Consider the following 18,577-nt stretch of genomic DNA (forward strand, 5'->3'; position numbering starts at 1 on the left):
TTTTTTCATATTTTTTTTTTATATGTATAGTATATAGTTTTTATTGAAATTTTTAGTCTTTATTACTGTAACGTGTTGGTTGGTTGGTTGTTTGCTTGCTTTTTTTTCATTTCTTTTTTACTTTGTAATTCTTACTCTTTACTCTTTCAATCATCTCTTTGTTCTCACTTTTTCTAACTGTTTTACTTACAGACTACGTAATGTTCTCTTGATCTGATCTTAGAATTTTTACTAGTTTCATACGCGTAACGATTCGTTTTTTATTTTATTTTAATTTTCTTTTATTTTTTATTTTTTTTTATAAAATATAGGCCAGTATGAAATATTGTTTTTTGTTTGTTTTGCATTAGATCTAGTTTGTTGGGTGTGTTTTTATATTCCATTTTTAATGCTTATGCACTTTGTTTATTTCAGTAATTATGTGTGTGGCTGACTTTTGCACTCGAATAGCGTGAAAAATAATTATAATAATTATAATAACGATAACAGTTCCTACATTAGGTATTAGTATTCGTTTTTACTCGTTTTGCTTTCATTTAGTAATAATGCATACTAATTAGTATTCTGATTTATTTTATATTTATATAGTATAAGTAGTTCGTTAGTTGGGGCCTCAATTGCAACTCAGTACCATAGCGCAAGAATGAAAAACTTTTGCGTACAAATTCGCTAGCTTAGCTTCCATTTCGGGGGTTTTCCATTTCAATGATTTTCTTTAAAGTTGACTAATGCAAAGTGTGTTTAGTTGATTTTCTGTGTGTTTGTTTTCTGTTTGGTTGTTTTTTATTAATGTGTATCGTGTATTATGCTAGCGCTTAGTAAATAGTTATAAACATGCTTTGCTTTGTTTTCAACAAATTCCACGTATTAAAAATAATACATTTACAACTAATCATAATTCAAGTTTAAATATATAGATCAATATTTATATATGTATATGTTTTCATACATGCTCATATTGTATTTATATAAATGTTTGTTTTTGTTCTGTTGCCTGCTGCTGTTGCATATAAATCGTAGTTATGTTTTACATAACTATATCTCGTATATATATTCTTGTTTTTCTTTTCTTTTTTTATTCATTTTTCATTATAAATATTTCATGTGTGTTCATTGTAAATTGGAATACAAAAAGAAGGTGCAACAAACGTAATTAAAAAAATAATAATAATATGGGAATATTGATAAACAATTTAAAACTCTTCCTAACGGGAAATATAATTTGAAATCAATCGCTAGCTCTAACCTAAATCACCGACTGTGCCGCCTCCTGCTGCTTGACAAGATTACGCTGATAGTTGATCGCATTCATTTTAACGAACTATATTACCGTGCCACCCGTAGGAGTTGTTTGACTGGGCGACATGTGTTGAGCAACGTGCTGTGGAGCAAAGAGATTAATTTTAGATGAGTTCAGAGAGATAAGCCGCGACTGAAATTGTGTCCACTTACCGTACTGTGTCCTGGCCGCGCCCATGTATAAATAAACCCATCCTGGCATGCCGTTAAAAAGCAATCCTCTCGAAATATAAGCGCGGTAAGGCGCTCGTGCGCAATCTTCTTGCAGATGAGCGGCTCCAGGAGCGGACACTCTTCAAACCTGGGACAGGCGGGCGTACCTATGAGCTTCATGGGATCATAGCTACTCACACTGGCCGACGACTGTCCAGCCGTGGCCAGCGAAGAGTTGTGCGAGGATTTGCTAAGCTTCAGTGAGCCAAAGCTATGCGCCGTTGCACTGCTACCAATGGCTGCGCCACTGCCCGACTCCACCGCTGTCGAGTGGGCGATGCTTGTGGAACTGCTGTTGTTATTACTGCTCCTGTTGTTGTTGCTGTGGTTACTGTGATTATGTTGATTATAGCTCTTTAGCATGCTCATTGCTTTGCGATGCTGTCGATGATTCGTAGCCGTTGATCCGCTGCCTTCATAGCCAATGCTTGACGAGCGTTTGTCCGAGTTGCTCAAGAAACTGAAATTCGTCAAACGCTGGGTGAGACTATTGAAGGCGCTGAAGCTGCTGCTGCTGGAGCCCGCATTGGAATTGGATTTGGTAGAGCTATTGGAATTTTTGCTATTATAGCCAGATGTGGAGTAATTGGAGTTGCTAACGCGTGGGCCACTGCTGTCAATGCTGTCCGACTTAGTCGCACTGATGCAGTTGGGAAACTTGATCGAGTTGCTATTGCCATGCGACCGGCTGTTCGCTTTGGATGAGGATGTGGTGTTCGCGGCAGCAGCTGCTGCAGGTGTTGCCGTCTCCGTGTCACAGCTTTCGTCTGGCGGCGTGTTGGCATTGGATGATTGCGAGGATATCGTGCAGTTGGCCGTGGAGAATTTACTAGAACTGCTATTGCTATGCTCTGTCGCACCGGCTACTCCGCCGCCAGCCGTTTCCCTAATAGGGCTACAGCTGCTAGAGTCGGCAAAATTGCTTGGCTGGCCCATGGCCACGGGTCGCATCACTTTGATGCCATCCGCATCGATGCCGCCATTCAGGAAGCTGCTGTCGTTCAGCTGCGTGCTATTTACGCGCTGGCGCATCGTCAAGGGGTGCCGCAGCACATCCTCCGTGATATCCCACAAGCAGATTTGCGTATCCTGACTAACCGAGCCGAGGCGATAGCTTATGGCCAGCTTGTCCGGCGCCAGCGCCGCCGATGAGGCATCCGAACGAAACGAAGCCGAGTGTGTACGCGTTCGATTCGTGTGCAACGGCGTTGAGTTCTTATCGAAGCCCTCGAAGCCACCATTGGCCGTTGAATCACCAGAGAATCGATCCTCCCTCGATGCAGTGTACTCGTTCAGCTGATTTTCATCATCACTGAAATCGCCTCCATCCCAGTTCGTGTAGGAGGTGGTATAGGGATCGAAGGCCACCACAGAAACCCAGGAACGATGGCCCTGGCCTCGCGCTACAACTCGTCGCTCGTGCAGCGACCACACCGTCACCAGATCATCCTCTCCGCCAACCACAATGTATTTGCCATCGGGTGACCAGCAGACACAGAGGAAGCCACCAAAATAAGACCGCGCAATTCCCAGCAGCTCCATTGTATCATAGTGAAAGACTCGCAAGAAGCCATCCTGTGAGACGAGCGCCAGATTCGATCCGCAAGGCGAGAAGCACAGCTCATTGATGCAGCAGTTGTCGGTGCTGAAGACCCACTTATACAGAGGATTGCGCGTCGATTTGGACTTGCAGGTGAGTATCGTATAGCCGTCGCCCACTTTGAATGGCTGATAGCTGGGCGCTGTGGCCGCACAGGGCAGCTCCTCATTATACAGATACAAGTGTCCTGAGGCGTGTGAGGCGAGAAACAGATGCGGTGAATTCGGCAACCACTTCAGGCAGGTCACTTTGGTCTTATCAATCAGGCGCTATACAAGTGAAATGGATTTTCTCAGTATGTGGACAAATTGAGTAACTGTTTGAGCATCTCGCTTACCTCCTCGTTGAATAGTTTGCGTAGCTCGCGTGGCCCTTGCTGCGGGGATACCAGCTGTATTTGTCCCGTTGTGAAACCAACCAGCAGCGGTGCACCAGAGGGCGTGGCTGCATTGGCATTAAAATCGTGACAGCTGGGATTTGTGCCCTTGTAGAACTTCTTATCGATGGGTTTGCTCATCTCGGTGCCCTGCAAAGCCAATAACAATGAAAAAACTTAGTTAGTCATCTCTCTGTTCCAAACATAGGCGGGTATTTGTGGCGTGCCATAAAAATAGAAACTTTCACAATACATATATTATAATTGCATCATAGCAATCCAACTACATATAAGGATTTTTGAACAATTACTGAATGATCATTTAAGAAATGGTGAATCAACAAGATTATCTTTCTCCTAAATTTAGATTGTAGGCTTACTCAAGAAATATAAATAGAACAGACTTTGCCAAGCCAAACAATCTCTTTGCGCCTATTTTTTTTCTCTCGATCATAAGGTATACCAATTAGCATCGATTTTGATAGCTTTGTGGAAATTAGCGGCTTGTTCAGACTTTCTGTTGAGCACCTGATGGGAATGATTCAAAATACGACACTAACCAAATGAAGACCTAAGCAAGTTTATAGCAAAACCGTGTGCGAATGCAAGCTTTCGTAGTTAAAATAACTCAGAGTACGAAACAGCTGCTTGGTAAATAAGAAATACAGTTCTTGTTACGTATTCGAATATTGAATACACTTAAACAAATACCTTGCGAACTAGCAGTCCCAACTTCCGTATACAATGTTACATTTATTGATGTAATTAATGTTTGACTATCTCGAAATACTTTCAATCAAAATTAATCAATTAATTAACAAATTATTACAAATTTAATTCAATTCCTGACATATATAAGCGATAGATACTCCACGCTTGTTAGGGTATGTCTGAAGAACAAACATAAAAACCTGACAAGTTGGATGATTTGCAATGGAAAAAGCTGCCTTCGAGCGCAATAAACACATTTAAATAAAAGCTAAGCAAGCGAATTGATCAACAACAAGAACGACAACAACAACAATAACAATAGCTAAATAACAAACGCTGCGAGAATTGGAACAAATTAAACGATTGTGTTTGGGGCAGCGTTTTGTGTGCCATTGGGAAACTGGATACGAATTGCCGGAACGTAAGCCGGAGTGACAGACGGGGGCCGCAGTTCTAACTAAGTGGGCACTGCCAATTGCTGCGGGGGCGGCAGAGTAACGACGGGGCACTATTACATGAGCAGAGCTAAGGGGCGAAGCCGGCATATGCAGTGCTCTGCTTATCAGCATGCACTTTTGATAACAGACTGCTTGAAAGATCTACGAGAAGAGACTGGCCACGTCACCTGCAGGGGACAGGGAATCCGTGTCTACAGGTGCGCCTCAGTGTGTTCATCAAAAATTAAAAACTACTGTTGCTCACCTTTTTAACGCCACGGAACGCATACACATAGAGGTCGCGTCCAAAATTGAAACAGATGCGATCTCCGCCATAGATTTGATTTGTGGGCAATCCGTTTTGGTCCAGCACGCCTCCATTGGTCATCGAGTGCATGGATATACCACCGCCTAGGCGCGCATCCACGGTGCTGCTGCTGCCGCCGTTGTAGTTGCTGTCGCCACCGGCGCCGCCGCCATTCAATGTACCAGTGGTTGTTGTTGCTGTTGTTGTTGGTGTTGCAGGTGTTGTTGTTGTTGTAGATGTTGCGCCATTTGAATTCAATTGCGTACGCTTATCACTCGATGTCGATGTTGTTGGAGTTCCTGCTGCTGTTTGCGGTGCCGCCACATTCGCCTCGCTATTGTTTTTACTGCTGGGATTCGGTAACGTTACAAATGAGACGCGCACCTGGGGCGAGCTTTGATTGTTGCTGTAGCCGACGCGATTAGGTCGCGAGTATTCGGAAAGGGTGAGCAGGCGATAGGTGCCCTCTCGGGTAACAAATTGCGTTTTCAGATCGTCCTTGACATTGGCATCCAGTTGGTTGGCCATTACGTAGGCGTTCGGTTTAGTTATACGCGCCGCTGATTGTTGTTGCTGTCACTGCTGCTCTTTGCATCACACCCGCACACACTGACACACAACACACACACACACACATATATATGCATATACACCTCAACCCATGCCGCGCGCGCGCCCCACTCAGACGCAAGTGTTTGGGCTACTACCTGCCGCTGCCGCTGTCGTTGCGACTACCGCTGCTGCTGCTGCTGCTGCCGCTGCCGCTGCCACTGCCGCGCTGCCCTGCCCGTTTGCAATTGTGTTGTTGTGTCCAAATATCGTCAAGTTTTGTTCCACTAATTAACTAGCCTTGTTTATGTGGGTTGGTGTGTATGCGTGCTCTTAATGCTTGCCCGTTGCTTGTTATAATTAGATTTAATTCTTCACTACACTTCAATTTGTGTGTTGTTGTTGCGGAATTTTTATTTTTCTCTCGCTGCCACTATTTCTTTATCGATAGACGATATCAATACTTTTGTAGAGCGCAGCTAACTTCAAGTGACTCGAAATGTGCGCACAGATGTTAAATCCACAGTATCAGAAGCTAATTGCAGCCCTGTAAAATTCAATGCTTGGCAACGCTGTTTGCTTTGTTTACAAAATTGTTGCCAGTCTGGCATCTCTATTCTTAATTTAAATTATGGCGCGTGAACATATATATATGAGTGCAACTGCTATGGCAATTTGAGCCTGTATTTATTCGCCATAAAAGCATATAGTGGCGAATAATGAAAAATGCTTATACAAGAGTATGAGTCGTGTTTAAATTTTAACAAGAAACAGCATCTTTTATTATTTAATTTTCGCCTTCATACATATGTGATTGGCATTTGTGGGTAAACGGAAATGCATTTCAAATGTCTTAGAAAATTGGCCAGGGGCAATGCTTTGTCCGTTCGTTTTTGTGCTGCGCTTGCACCAAATGAAGTTTTTCACGTATTCGGACATACGTTCTCTCAACGTTGCGCAACTGATTGGGGCATGTGGCAGAGTCTTACGCTGACCGTTCTTTAAGCCAGAAATTCACTTTGAGCTTGGCAATTCGAGTGCGTGAGTGGCAGGCAATTTTCTAGACAAAAGCGTAATAGTTGCAGAAAAAGAGATCAGATGTGATGTCAGTTTCAAAATATGCTTATTAAAAATAAGCACTGCTTTAAAGAAATCTTTGCGTTGACAAAGTTCATGCAATGATTAAATGATTTTGAAATGTATTTCGATGCGATTGGACTGCATCACAATTGACTTGTATGGATGGGGTCGAAGGAATGGATTTGTCATGTCCAACAAAATTGGTGAGGGCAACGATTTTCTGCGAAACTGTCGCTCCTCTGGCACTTGTTGTTGGTCTTGTTGGAAAAGCTCGGATTTCTCGTGGCAAATGCTGTAAAGGGATTTGTATTATTTTCTTTTTTTTTTTTCTGTTGTCTTTTCAGCCATTGCAGAATGCGTGAGTTGCATGCTATATGCTGGACAGCAGCTCACACGAGGGGGCATTATCGAATCATTTGTTGTGGGAAAAACAATCAGAGAGATAGAGAGCACTGAAAGAAATCGTCACCTTGGCTCCGGCACTTCAGAGATATGCGTATGGACAATCGAGTGCTCATACAAATAAGCGCTTCAGCATAGTACAATGAACTGCACTCCTCATGCACCACTTAAGCTGCGTATAAAAGCAGTTGGGCCACAGCCCAAGCATCGACAGTTGCCATCAGATAGTGACATTATCCATAATGCGAGTTTTAGGTAAGACCAGCCATTCATTGCCATTACGCTAACTAAGTGTTTGCCATTTGCTCATATTAGCTCTCCTATTGGCCTTGGCCGCGTGCCTCTGCTTGGCCTCGACTGTGCTTGGGCAATGCATTGATACCTATGAGCCTGGCTGCAAGCTGACATCTGAGGTGGGCTACCCACAGCGCCACTGCATCGATCCCACCAAGTACTGGCGGTGCGCCACCCTGAATGGGAAGGCCGAACTCTTCAGGTGCCAGACGAACACGGCCTTTAGCCAGGAGAGAAATGCGTGCGTGCCCTGGATCGATTGGGTCTGGAGGCCCTGCGTGGAGCCACCAAGTCGTCCAACTGGCTGGCAGCCATGTAATTAAGATAAATATATGATTGCACAGATTTGGAATAAAAATTGAAACTAAAAATTAAAATTTAATTGGTAGTTTGAGAAATATTTAACAAAAAATATTTCTCAGTGAATTATTACATACACTCATGATGAAAATAATAGGTACACCAAATTTTTTTTAGAGATTCTGTCATAACTAATTAATTTTTGATATTTTTGAAAAAAATTTGATGGTAACTTTAAGGAAACCATCTGGCAATATGATGCATGCCAAAAAATTTTTTGTATTTTCCCGTAAATTTATTGTAGTTACAATTCATTGAAAAGAGCTTGCTGAAAATAATAGGTACACTCGATCTCTTCAGTCAGGAAAAAATTTTTAACCAAAGAAAAACGTCTTTTATTGTTATAAAATATTAAATAGTCTTCACCGAGATGTTATAAGTAAAAAAAAAAATAATCAATATCATATGTAGATGGGTCGGAATATTCATTGTTCTAGTGAGGAACGCAGAATCGCTAAAAACCTTATAAGGAGTGGCAAATCTTTGCGGGAAATCGCAAAACTGATGAACAGATCTCTTAATTTTGCTATAAAGGTGCAAAATAAAAAAGAAACACGTGGACGTTCATCAAAAACTACAGCAGAGCTGGACAGATGCATTACAAGAATTGCAGAATCTGACCCTTTCAAATCTTCAAGGGTTAATGCATCCGAAATAGATAATATTATTGATGCTTCTTCAATTGGGGGATGACTACATATGGCTAAGCTACCAGGTCGCACCAAAAAAATGGTTCTTTAATACGCATTAAAAAATTTGATGATAATGCAAAACTTTTGCTAAAGACCACATCACCTGGGAAGGATCTGAAAGTCGAAAAAAGTGGCGTAATATCCTATTTATCGACGGAACCAAAATTTGCCTATATAGAAATGATTATTCTAGATATGTAAGAATCCCTAAAGGAAAAAAATTGGATCCTCGCTAAACAAAAAAAATAGTGAAGCATGGCGGTGGAAACATTATGGTGTGGAGATGCTTCTTTTGGTATGGAGTATATCCGATTTTTCTAATATCTGGCATTATGAGAACAGCTGACTACAGGGATATTATCGCAAATATAAAAATAACATATGCTGAGAAAAACATGCCCCTGCGGTGGGATTTTCAGCACGATAATGGCCCGAAACACCCGTCTAAAAAGAGTAAAAACTTGGTTTTATGTTAATAAAGTGGAATCTCTCGCTTGATCCAGTCATTCTCTTGATCTGAATTGAATCGAAAACTCGTGGAGTGAATTGAAAAAGCAAATGGTAAAGAAAAAATGTGATAACAAACGCCAGTTATAGGATTGCATCCAAGAAACTTGGAGAGAGATTCCGATTGGGACCTGCCAAACTTGAATTAGGAGTATGTCCAAGCGGATAGAAATATTTATTAAAAATCAAAAAGGATATATAGGATATTAATCCAACAATATAGTAGCAAAAGATTTTTAATGATTTGAAGATCAAAAATTTAAATACAACTTTTCAAAGTAAAGTGTACCTATTATTTCAGTCAAGCACAAAAGCTGCACTTTTGATTTTTTGTTTGTAACTTTTGAAAAAATAATTTTTTTTTTTCCAAATTGACTTATTTTCTTTTATATATACCTAAAACAGAAACGTGCATTAAAATTTTAATGTTTGGGTCAGTAGAAAAAATGTTTTGCTAAACTAAACTCAATTTTAAGAAGTGTACCTATTATTTTCATCATGAGTGTATATAAAATATTTCTTAAAAGCTAGTGAGGTATATATACTTAAAAAGAAGTGATAATAAAACAAGTAAGAAGACTCTAGTCGACACTGCTCGACTAGGAGATACCCTGAACCCTCCAAGCTGATATTCTTATCATTCTGCACTTCTTTTATGCACACACACATACATTTACATGCATCCACCCTCACGCGCCCGCGCTCTGCTAACTGCGCAGTAAGCAGCGACTGCGCTTGGGCTGCGCTGCAGTGTGGACAACAGTATGAGAATTTACTTGGTGAATAACTTCGTTTGTAAACATACGATCTTAATGAAATTTTCAGGGCGTAATTATATGGTCAAAATGTGTGTACATTCCAAAGCACAAGTCTCTAGTACTTGAAATACGTTTTTTACAAATTGGGGGCGAAGGGGGGCGTGGTATCCAAAGTCTGTTGATTACAAAATGTTTGTATTCTACATATATATATAGTAATCTGAAGTCTCTACATCAATAGGATGAGGCTCAAAAACAAATCAATTTGATATTCCGAAAAAATTACGGAGAGTACGAAAAATAAAGCAACTCGTAATGGTATACCGAGTATGCACACAAATTCATCTAGCTTTTATATCTCTGAATTCGGTACGGACGGACGGACGGAGGACGGAGACGGACGGACGGACGACGGACGGACGGACGAGGAACGGACGACAGAGGACAGGCATATCGACTCAGTCATCGTGCTATCAAGAAAATATACTTGTGGGGTTGCGATGATCCCTGCTGTTACATACTTTTACACAAAACATTAACCGATTCCATATGGGTTCTATAAAAATGATACATATATTATATCACAATTACTTGAACTAGTTTTGTGATATATGTGATATATGTATATCATTATATCTAGCTACATAAATTTATTTATCTGCATTTCTCTAGAACCATTTAAAAAGAGTAAGTACATATTTGCTAACATTTAGCAAGATTTTTACATAATCTTCATACAATTTTGTTTTTTACCTTTAAATGAAGTAGAATCTAGAAACCTCTATGGTTATTCTCACTTCAAACTTGTGTTAAGATAATGTGAAGCGTAAGTCTTACAAAGAATATAACAATATAAATAAATATCTACTCAAGTCTAGTCATAGTTGAGTAACTAAAGATATATGACATATAATAGTGCATTTCCGATGTTATATCCGCTGCACTCAAAGAGATTTATAATGTGTGTTCTTCGTTTATTGAACTACTTAAGGTCGTTATCAGTGAGGAAAGTCAACTGCCGCTAAACAAGTGTTTATCTGATCGTGTTCAAAGATCTAGATGTGATGGAGCGATAAGCTATCTGGCAAGGGGCGTTTCGTTGGCTGGCCGATGACTCAGATAGCAAGAGTTGCCGCGTATTTCGCGCAGTGTACGCAACAATTCTGTTGGCCAGCTGACTTTTGACGTGTTCCACTGTTAAAATGAAATGACACCCCTTTAAAAGTGTCGATAGCTTTAGACAGCGAAATTAAATTTCATGTTGGACGCCTCCAAAAACATCTGTCATAAATCAATATTGGTGTATTTGGCAAACTGGTCCAGTTACACTTCCATTTCCACATCACATGGCATTTTTGCATTTTTTATACCACTTTCTTTTTTTTTTTTTGATATTCCAACAGTTGTGCGTCAGGCCCTTTGTCAATGCAGAATCGAGGACATCAATAAAACGAGCTGCAAACAAATTTTACCTGTACACACTGTATATATTTTTTTTTTTTCCAGTTATAATTTTTATTTTATCAGTGTGTTTGTTCACTTTTGTATGCGTGCATGTGGAAAACTGCAAAAAAGGAAGAAAATATAACTGACATTTGCATGTTAAAGAACGGAGTGCTACAATTCATATCACACACATGTAATCGCCATTCGCAAATTGTAATTGCGTCATTTGAGTGCGATGAAAAACAGATTACTTTGTATTTGTATTCAATTATAACACGGCTTCGACTTCAAAGACTGCAGCGGTGTGAAACGATTGAATGAAATTGCCCCATTTAAAGGGAGTCAATATAGCGAAAAGGTGTTAAGGAGGCTCGAGTTGGTGATATATGAATAAGAAATTAATGAAATGAGCAGATATATTTTAAACTTGAGGAAGAAAGAGGTAGGAAATAAGCAGGAAGTGGAAATGGAAGAGTTATAACGAGTGGGAGATAGCGAGAGAGGTATATGTACCCACTTAGATAGAAAGGAAAAGCCAAAACTCGAGAGGGCAGAGAGTGGGCGAAAGGAAATTAAGGCAGCGAGACAGACATAGAGAATGAGAGATGAAGAGAGAGATAGCGATAGAGAGAGAAAGTATGAGACATTTAAAGAGAGATGGAAATTGACAGCGGAAAACAATGTGAGAGGGGGAGAAAGGGAACGGCAGAGAGAACGAGAGACAGAGACAGATAGACACACAGTAAGAGGTATAAAAAGGAAAAGAAAGACCGAAATATACATACATTACATGTGTGTGGGATAGAGTGAGCGAGGAAGAGAGATAAAGAGAGATAGATACATATGTAGCCATCGGGACAGGCAGAAAGAGAGTGAGAGAGACAGACAAAACAGATATAGAAACGGCAGTTGATACGCTACATGTCTTCCATGTCTTTTAGGACCCTTTCAGGGGGTAAAATATTCATCTTCCTGCTAGGATTTTCTGCGTGCGTTCACTTTGAAGACAAAAGTGCATACAAATTGCACACTTATGTACGATAATCTAGAAATAACTTCGAAATGCTCGAAATTCCACACAAATTAGCATAAATCAACGAAAGCCGCTCCGAAGGCTGGCAAAGCACGGCGGCCTGGCAAGGATAACACAAGGCGTTTGCAATGGTCGTGCCACAGTTGTCCTTGTTGTTGTCGCTGTGCTGCCTGTAGCTTCATTTAATGGCAGACATTAATAACCTGATTTAATTTATGGCCAAAAGCAAACAAAGCCAGGCGAAATGCGCCACCCAACGGAACAGCCAGCCAGAAGGCCGAGGCTCGACTGCAGCCCCAGTGCATTGGCAAGGGCAATTACTCAAGAGTGTGTAGCTCCTAATAAGGCTTAAGGCGGCCCAAAAAAGCTAGTCGAAAAGTGTCGATGCCGCTCTCACTTCTCTCTCTCTTCACGCGCCTCTCACTCCTTTCACTCCTTAGCATCTTCGTCTGTCCGTTTGTCAGGTGAACATTTTTCGTTGGCCTGCGACCAGAAATGCCTCAAAGGCAGCGCTCGGAATTAATTAGCTGTTGCTCCGCTTGTTTGTGGCTTGCCCGGGCTATCTCTGGAAATAATTTACAGCAGCCATGCTTATGTCATGAATATGCAAGCACCTCAAGTGGGTGGTCTGTCGACAGTGGCTCTGCCCCGCCCTGTATGCGCCCCTTGCGCCCCTTGCGCCCCTTGCAGAAACAATAACAAACTCTGGGCACACACAAACAGGACCATAAACTGGGCTGCCAAATGGCAACGGGCCCTGGGTGGCTCCGTCATATCTGTTTACAGCATCGCGCCACACTAACTTCGTGATTAGTTCCGTTGTTTTGATAAGATAACACGCAGATATTTGTGCTATAAAAGCAACGCCTGGGCATTAGCATAGGTCAGTCTTCGAAATAAACTCTTCCAAACATGAACTCGCTGTGTCTGCTCGCTGTGTGTCTGGCTCTGGCCAGCTGTTGCCTCGCCAGCCCCTGGGCCAAGCCCACCGGCCAGCCGGGCTGCCAGACGGAGGAGGAGCTGGCGGTGGGCGCCTATCGCCACTTCTACCTCAAGAACCAGTACTGGGTATGCCAGGTGCGGGGCGTGCCGGCCTCGCCGGCCTACTGTCCCATTGCCCAGGCCTGGCTGGATGATGTCAAGGCCTGTGTGCCCTACTCCGAGTGGTACTGGACGGCAACAGTGGCTCCACCAAGTCAGCCTCTTGCCTGAATGGTTTTGGTTTACGAATTATTTGAATTTCATTTCAAAGTTCAATTGAAATATAATTTGTTTTATTACGCATACGCCTCGTGGTTATTTAAATTATTTTTTAACTTTAAAAACTGGATGTAAAATGTGTACGTGATTATTTGAATAATATAAATTATTTATTTTAAATGAATTTAAATTTAAATGAATTTAAAAACCATGTCTATGAGGCATGCTGCCGGCTGTTCATCTCTTGATTTTAAAGCGTGACTTCAAAACAATTTATTTTAAATATATATTTCAATTGAAATACAATTTAATTGCCTCATAGTTAATTAGACTACATATATTCAATATATATATATACATTTTTTTGGCTTTATATACTATTTTGAGCATAGTTTGGAGAAGTGCGTGGCACAACAATTGAATTCATTAGGTTTAGCTGGATTTGGGCGCAATTCGGAATAAACTTAATTAAAAACCAATTTTGCAATAGCCGCCTGAGCGTTGGGCGCCAGCGGCAGCTAATTAAAAATTATTAAAATGGGCAACGGGGCTTGAGCCCGCCCCTTCCGATGGAGGCCATCGTAACGTCAATTTATCGAATTACGCAAACAATGGAGTGCAAAGGGAGCCGATGTTACGCTTCCCGGGGATAACGCCTGGATTTTCATGGAACCGCAGCAATTGCTGGCCAGTCACGCCCACGCTCATGCCCACGCCCACGGCCACAATCCACGGTTCAGTCCATTTGACCACGCACTCTGCGTAATTGTTCCGCGCATGAGGACCACGGATACAGCAGAGCAAACAAATGCAAATCCTTTCCCAGGGTCAACAGGCAACATGCGTGCGCCTGTGCTTGTGTGTGTGTGTGTGTGTGTGTGAGGGGTTCCCAAAGCGGCTTACGTTCCGTTCAGCCAGCATCCAGCAGCCACGCCCTCGCTTCTGGCTCAACCTGCTGACAACATAAAGAGCAGTCCGTCCAAAAAATTGGTTTTAATTAAATTGGCGACAAATTTCGGTCTGCCCTGCCAGTCTTTAATTATGGGCCTTTGCGGTTGGCTCGGTTAGCTGCTAGACTCAACAGCCGATACCCCGCACCCGCCTCAGCCGCAGCAGCTCATCGGTTAAACGGCCGTTCATTTGCTTGATTTGTCTGCTAAGCTTCGATTGCAAGCCAGGGTGTTGGATATGTTATTGATATGCCAACTCAGTCAACACATTTTGACTTTGTAATGTCTCAAAGGTCAAGGCTAACAAAGCTGGCAGCTATTTCTTGTTAGCTTGACTCGAAGTTTTGATTAACTTGAAACTAGCTTTATTGACTTCTCATTGTTGCATAATTGTATATTAATTATGTATGACTTGGGTATATATATACATGTGTATATAATAATTGAAAAATAAGAAACAGAATATAAGCAAAAAAAAAAAAAAAAAAACTTTTTAAATAATTAAAAAAAAAAAAAAACAGAATATAAGCAAAAAAAAAAACATTTTAAAAAACTAAAAAAAAAAAAAATACATAAATATATATTAATAATAATTGAAAAATATTATTTAAATATTAAAATAAAAACACATTTTTTTCACAAAAATAACGACAATTTTTGTAATTAAATAATGTATATTAAATAAATAGAAACAAATATATAAATAAAATAACATTTTAATTTTTTAAAATAACAAAAAAAAATGTGTAATATAAAATAGTTGAAAAAAAAATGTTTACCTAATTAAAAAAAATATATATATAATATATAATAAAAAAAAAATATATATATATAAAATATTAAAAAAAAAAATATAATATAATATAATATACTAATAAATATTGTATATAATAAGTTTACATTTATATCAAAATATTATATACAATATATCATATTTATAATACACTAAAATAATTAATTTTAATATTTAATACATGTATTAAAATCTTAAATGATTATTATTATAAACAAAATATGTATATGAAGAAACATTCTTTTCAAATTTCTTTTACATAAATATTACTTTTTCCATGCATTTCTAAAATTCAATTCAATTTGACTGAACTGAACTGAAATAAAAGTCTTGTGTATAAGATTTCATAAGTAGTTAGTCATATGTCGGCGCTATGCAGATCAAGTTTGTAATTTGAGACGAGTCGAACGTAAACAGGTGAAACTTTTTGGCTGAATACAGTTTAATGCTTGCTGCACTTTGCCCCAGGCGAAGTTGGCGTCAGCCTTCTGGCTGATTTGGGCCGTAACAGCTGCGCCGAGGCAGTTTATTGTTTCTGGAGCGCCCACAATTCGATACACATACAAATCGATTTAGGTGCGCATGCAAATAGCTCTATTTGCTTGCTGGGTGGCAAAAGAAAAGCGCAAAATAAAGAAAATGGAAAAACTGTTAACAAAATACTCGTCAGCGGGCGTTGGCTCATTTTCCTGCTGTTGTGTATATATGTATGTGTGTGTGCGTGTGTGTGTGTATGTGTGCCAAGGCGGCAGCTGGCAAACAAATTTGCATTTATCGCACACACACACACACACACCACAGACATACCACACACACACACACACACGCCACGCACACATATGAACAATGTGCTTATTCACGCCCATGCATAGACATCGATGTCAACATCGACACGAGCTGAAGTAAAAGGCGCAAAGTCTAAGTGCATGCTTAAGTGTATACGTATACTTGCGTCCTCGTTGCTGGCACCGCTGAGCACCGCTGAGCACCACCGCTGCACCACCGACTGCGACTGAACAGTTTGTTTGCACTGCTGCGGCTGTCCCATGCCCACGCCCCCGAGCAGGTGTGTCTCTGTTTGTGCTTATGTAAATCAAGGTAAACAGCAATCTGCTATAGCATGATACCATTACAATGACATGTAACGAAGCTTAGGCTCGACTCCTGCCCACACACAAACAGAGGTATAGGAGGACAGCATTCTCGATGCTTAGACACGTGTCTGCTATTGATTGTGATATGCAATACAAATGCGTTATTGATGCCTCAACGTCACAGTGGGCCACCCAGCAGAGTTCCTTTGATCTCAGCCACATGGACACACCCCAATCGTAGTGGGCGTGCCTGCTGCTACTATTGCCCAACACACACACACACACACTCGCACATACACTCTGTCTGCATAATGCCGTCCCAGGGAGAGGCCGAGGCTGGCTTCATTAAATGCGCACGGCCTCAAGGTATGCAGGAAAAAATGCAAAGCGAGCAACTCGCTCAAGATATGCCGAGTGCGTGTCCGATTCTTAAGTTGACAGCAAAAAAGAGGCTGACAGAGCATAAAGTGGAGCAGGAAATACCTGAAGGCGCCAAAGCAAATGAAGAATTGACAAAGCGAAAGCTACAAACTCGGAGAGTGTATGAATTAAGAGCTAAGCGAAAACAAAACTGCAGTACATTGGATTGAAGCAAAAAAAACCGATTAGTTCGTTTGATCTTAAAAAATGAAATGAAGGAATGGACAAGAAGAAGCACAAAAAGCCCAAGGGTGAACTTGAGAAATGAGATAAGTAGATAGACTTTTTATCTTCTGCTTATGTTTGAAATGATTTTCAGTTAACTTCCAGAATATGAATCGAAATTTCATTGAAGAAACTCTCAGCCAACTGCAGAGCTGTAAATTCTGGGAAACTATTCGAGTGCTAAGCTAACTGCAACTGCAACTTAGTTATTGACACAAACTAGTAAACATAGTTGTATAATTTAGTCTGCATATGAATAGACATGAGCTGGAATAGTAGCTGGGTGTGACTGAAACTATTTACTTGGCAGCCAAGTGGGCAAAGTAGGCCAAACCTGGAACTCGTAAATAATTGCAACTGAATCGAGGATGACAACTGTAGGTACAAAACAATCGAATGGCAATAAAGTAAAGGCAACAGCAACAACAACAACAACAGCACAATACAAATGCAAATGCAATAACAAAACTCAAATTGGAAATGCGGCGGAAATTGAAATCGAAGGCGTTGAAGTGATTTCGTCTCACGAACATTCGATTGAAATTGCAAGGGGGGGCACTGCCAGCCACCAACTCCAGCTCCCCCTGGCAAATGTTGGATAAACAGCAGCTGGCGAGAGTTGCGGGCTGTGAGCTGTATACGGTTGACGGCCGTAAGCCGTGGCAGGTAACACAACTGCAACACCTTTGGCAGCATGCTGGGCGCCCGGCTGATTTCTGGCTTCTGACAACGCGATTTTGTGGCACTTTTTCTGTTGCATGCAATTTTAATGCGATTCCGGATGTGATTTGTAACCGAAAAATAAGCCAAACAAAGTTTTGTGCACAAAGCTGCAAAGTTGCAATACCCTGTAGTCAGGTACATTGGGTATGCACGACTTACTGTTATACTTTATATAAATATTTTATAAAAATTTTTAACAAATGTGAATTTCACTGCTTCATCTCATTGAAAGTTTGCCTATTCGGCTAAGGCATTGCTACAGGGTATTGCCTAGTTGGTCAGTGACGCGTATAGTTCGTGGACTTTGTTGTTGTTGACGCTTGTTAAGTGCAAATATAAATTCAACGGCGCCATAAAATACAAATGCAAGGCGCCGAGATGATGGCACGGGCGAGGGGGCATCGAGGGGCGGGGGGTTGGGTCAAATATTTATTTGTTGCAGCGCAGCAAATTTCATGCTGCATACTTTCATGCGCCGCTGCAACACAATGTGGCAACCAGACTGGGTTGCTGCAAGGGGGGGGTGGGTGGGTGGTAGGTTGGTTATAGGACGAAGCATAAAACCTTCCGTTGCCATTCAAGTGGAAAAGTTTAAGCCAACTTAACAGCGAGCAGCATGAGCACCCAAGCCAAACAAGTCCCGCTCTGGTATGTCCTCTGGAAGGAATGCGCACGCCGAGAATCAGCCAAAGAGTAGACCCAATAAGGACGGCGCTTCCTGCCTTCGTTACGCGGGCAAGGGGCAGCGGGTGCAAGCGGGAGGGTTTTGTGGCTGGTGCCGCTTAAGTTCACTTCTGTAGTGGCTGTCGCAGCGCTCCAGAACGGAATGTGCAGGCAAAAACAGGAAAAAGGAAAGCATAGTGAAGAAGAAGCCCGTCCCAGTGGTGAAAAAATGCCAATTATGGCTATTCGATAGGAAGTGCCGTGCAAATAGCTCAAGGCACCAGCAGCAGCTGAAATATTGTTGCATACTTCTAGGCGCATTGCGTATACGCCGTGTCTGTCTGTGGCGCAGGTCGCAGGCAGCCATGTTTGTGTTGACGCAGACACACACACACACACACACGGGCACACACACACGAGCGTAATTAAAATAACAACTGCGCTG

General features: G+C 41.2%; 3 protein-coding genes across 3 annotated transcripts; 2 read left to right on the plus strand and 1 right to left on the minus strand.

The window, feature by feature from the left end:
• Positions 1-776: 776 nt before the first annotated feature.
• Positions 777-5,996, minus strand: LOC108652223 (WD repeat-containing protein 20 homolog). The gene is made up of 4 exons (XM_030382295.2): positions 4,902-5,996; positions 3,450-3,638; positions 1,453-3,381; positions 777-1,381 (listed from the first exon to the last, which is right to left on the minus strand). The coding sequence occupies exons 1-4, from the start codon at positions 5,469-5,471 to the stop codon at positions 1,322-1,324; spliced, it is 2,748 nt and encodes a 915-aa protein (XP_030238155.1). The 5' UTR covers positions 5,472-5,996; the 3' UTR covers positions 777-1,321.
• A 624-nt stretch (positions 5,997-6,620) lies between these two features.
• On the plus strand, positions 6,621-7,645 carry LOC108652429 (uncharacterized). Its single transcript, XM_018102619.3, has 3 exons — positions 6,621-6,775; positions 6,917-7,229; positions 7,290-7,645. Exons 2-3 carry the CDS (start codon positions 7,217-7,219, stop codon positions 7,589-7,591), a joined length of 315 nt encoding a protein of 104 aa, XP_017958108.1. The 5' UTR covers positions 6,621-6,775; positions 6,917-7,216; the 3' UTR covers positions 7,592-7,645.
• A 5,286-nt stretch (positions 7,646-12,931) lies between these two features.
• LOC115561882 (uncharacterized) lies at positions 12,932-13,444 on the plus strand. Its single transcript, XM_030382277.2, has one exon. The coding sequence runs from the start codon at positions 12,977-12,979 to the stop codon at positions 13,274-13,276; it is 300 nt and encodes a 99-aa protein (XP_030238137.1). The 5' UTR covers positions 12,932-12,976; the 3' UTR covers positions 13,277-13,444.
• The last annotated feature ends 5,133 nt before the right edge of the window (positions 13,445-18,577 follow it).

The sequence above is a fragment of the Drosophila navojoa genome, chromosome 2, assembly GCF_054131105.1.
Source record: "Drosophila navojoa isolate 15081-1374.11 chromosome 2, UAZ_NAV_1.0, whole genome shotgun sequence".
Classification (NCBI taxonomy): domain Eukaryota; kingdom Metazoa; phylum Arthropoda; class Insecta; order Diptera; family Drosophilidae; genus Drosophila; species Drosophila navojoa.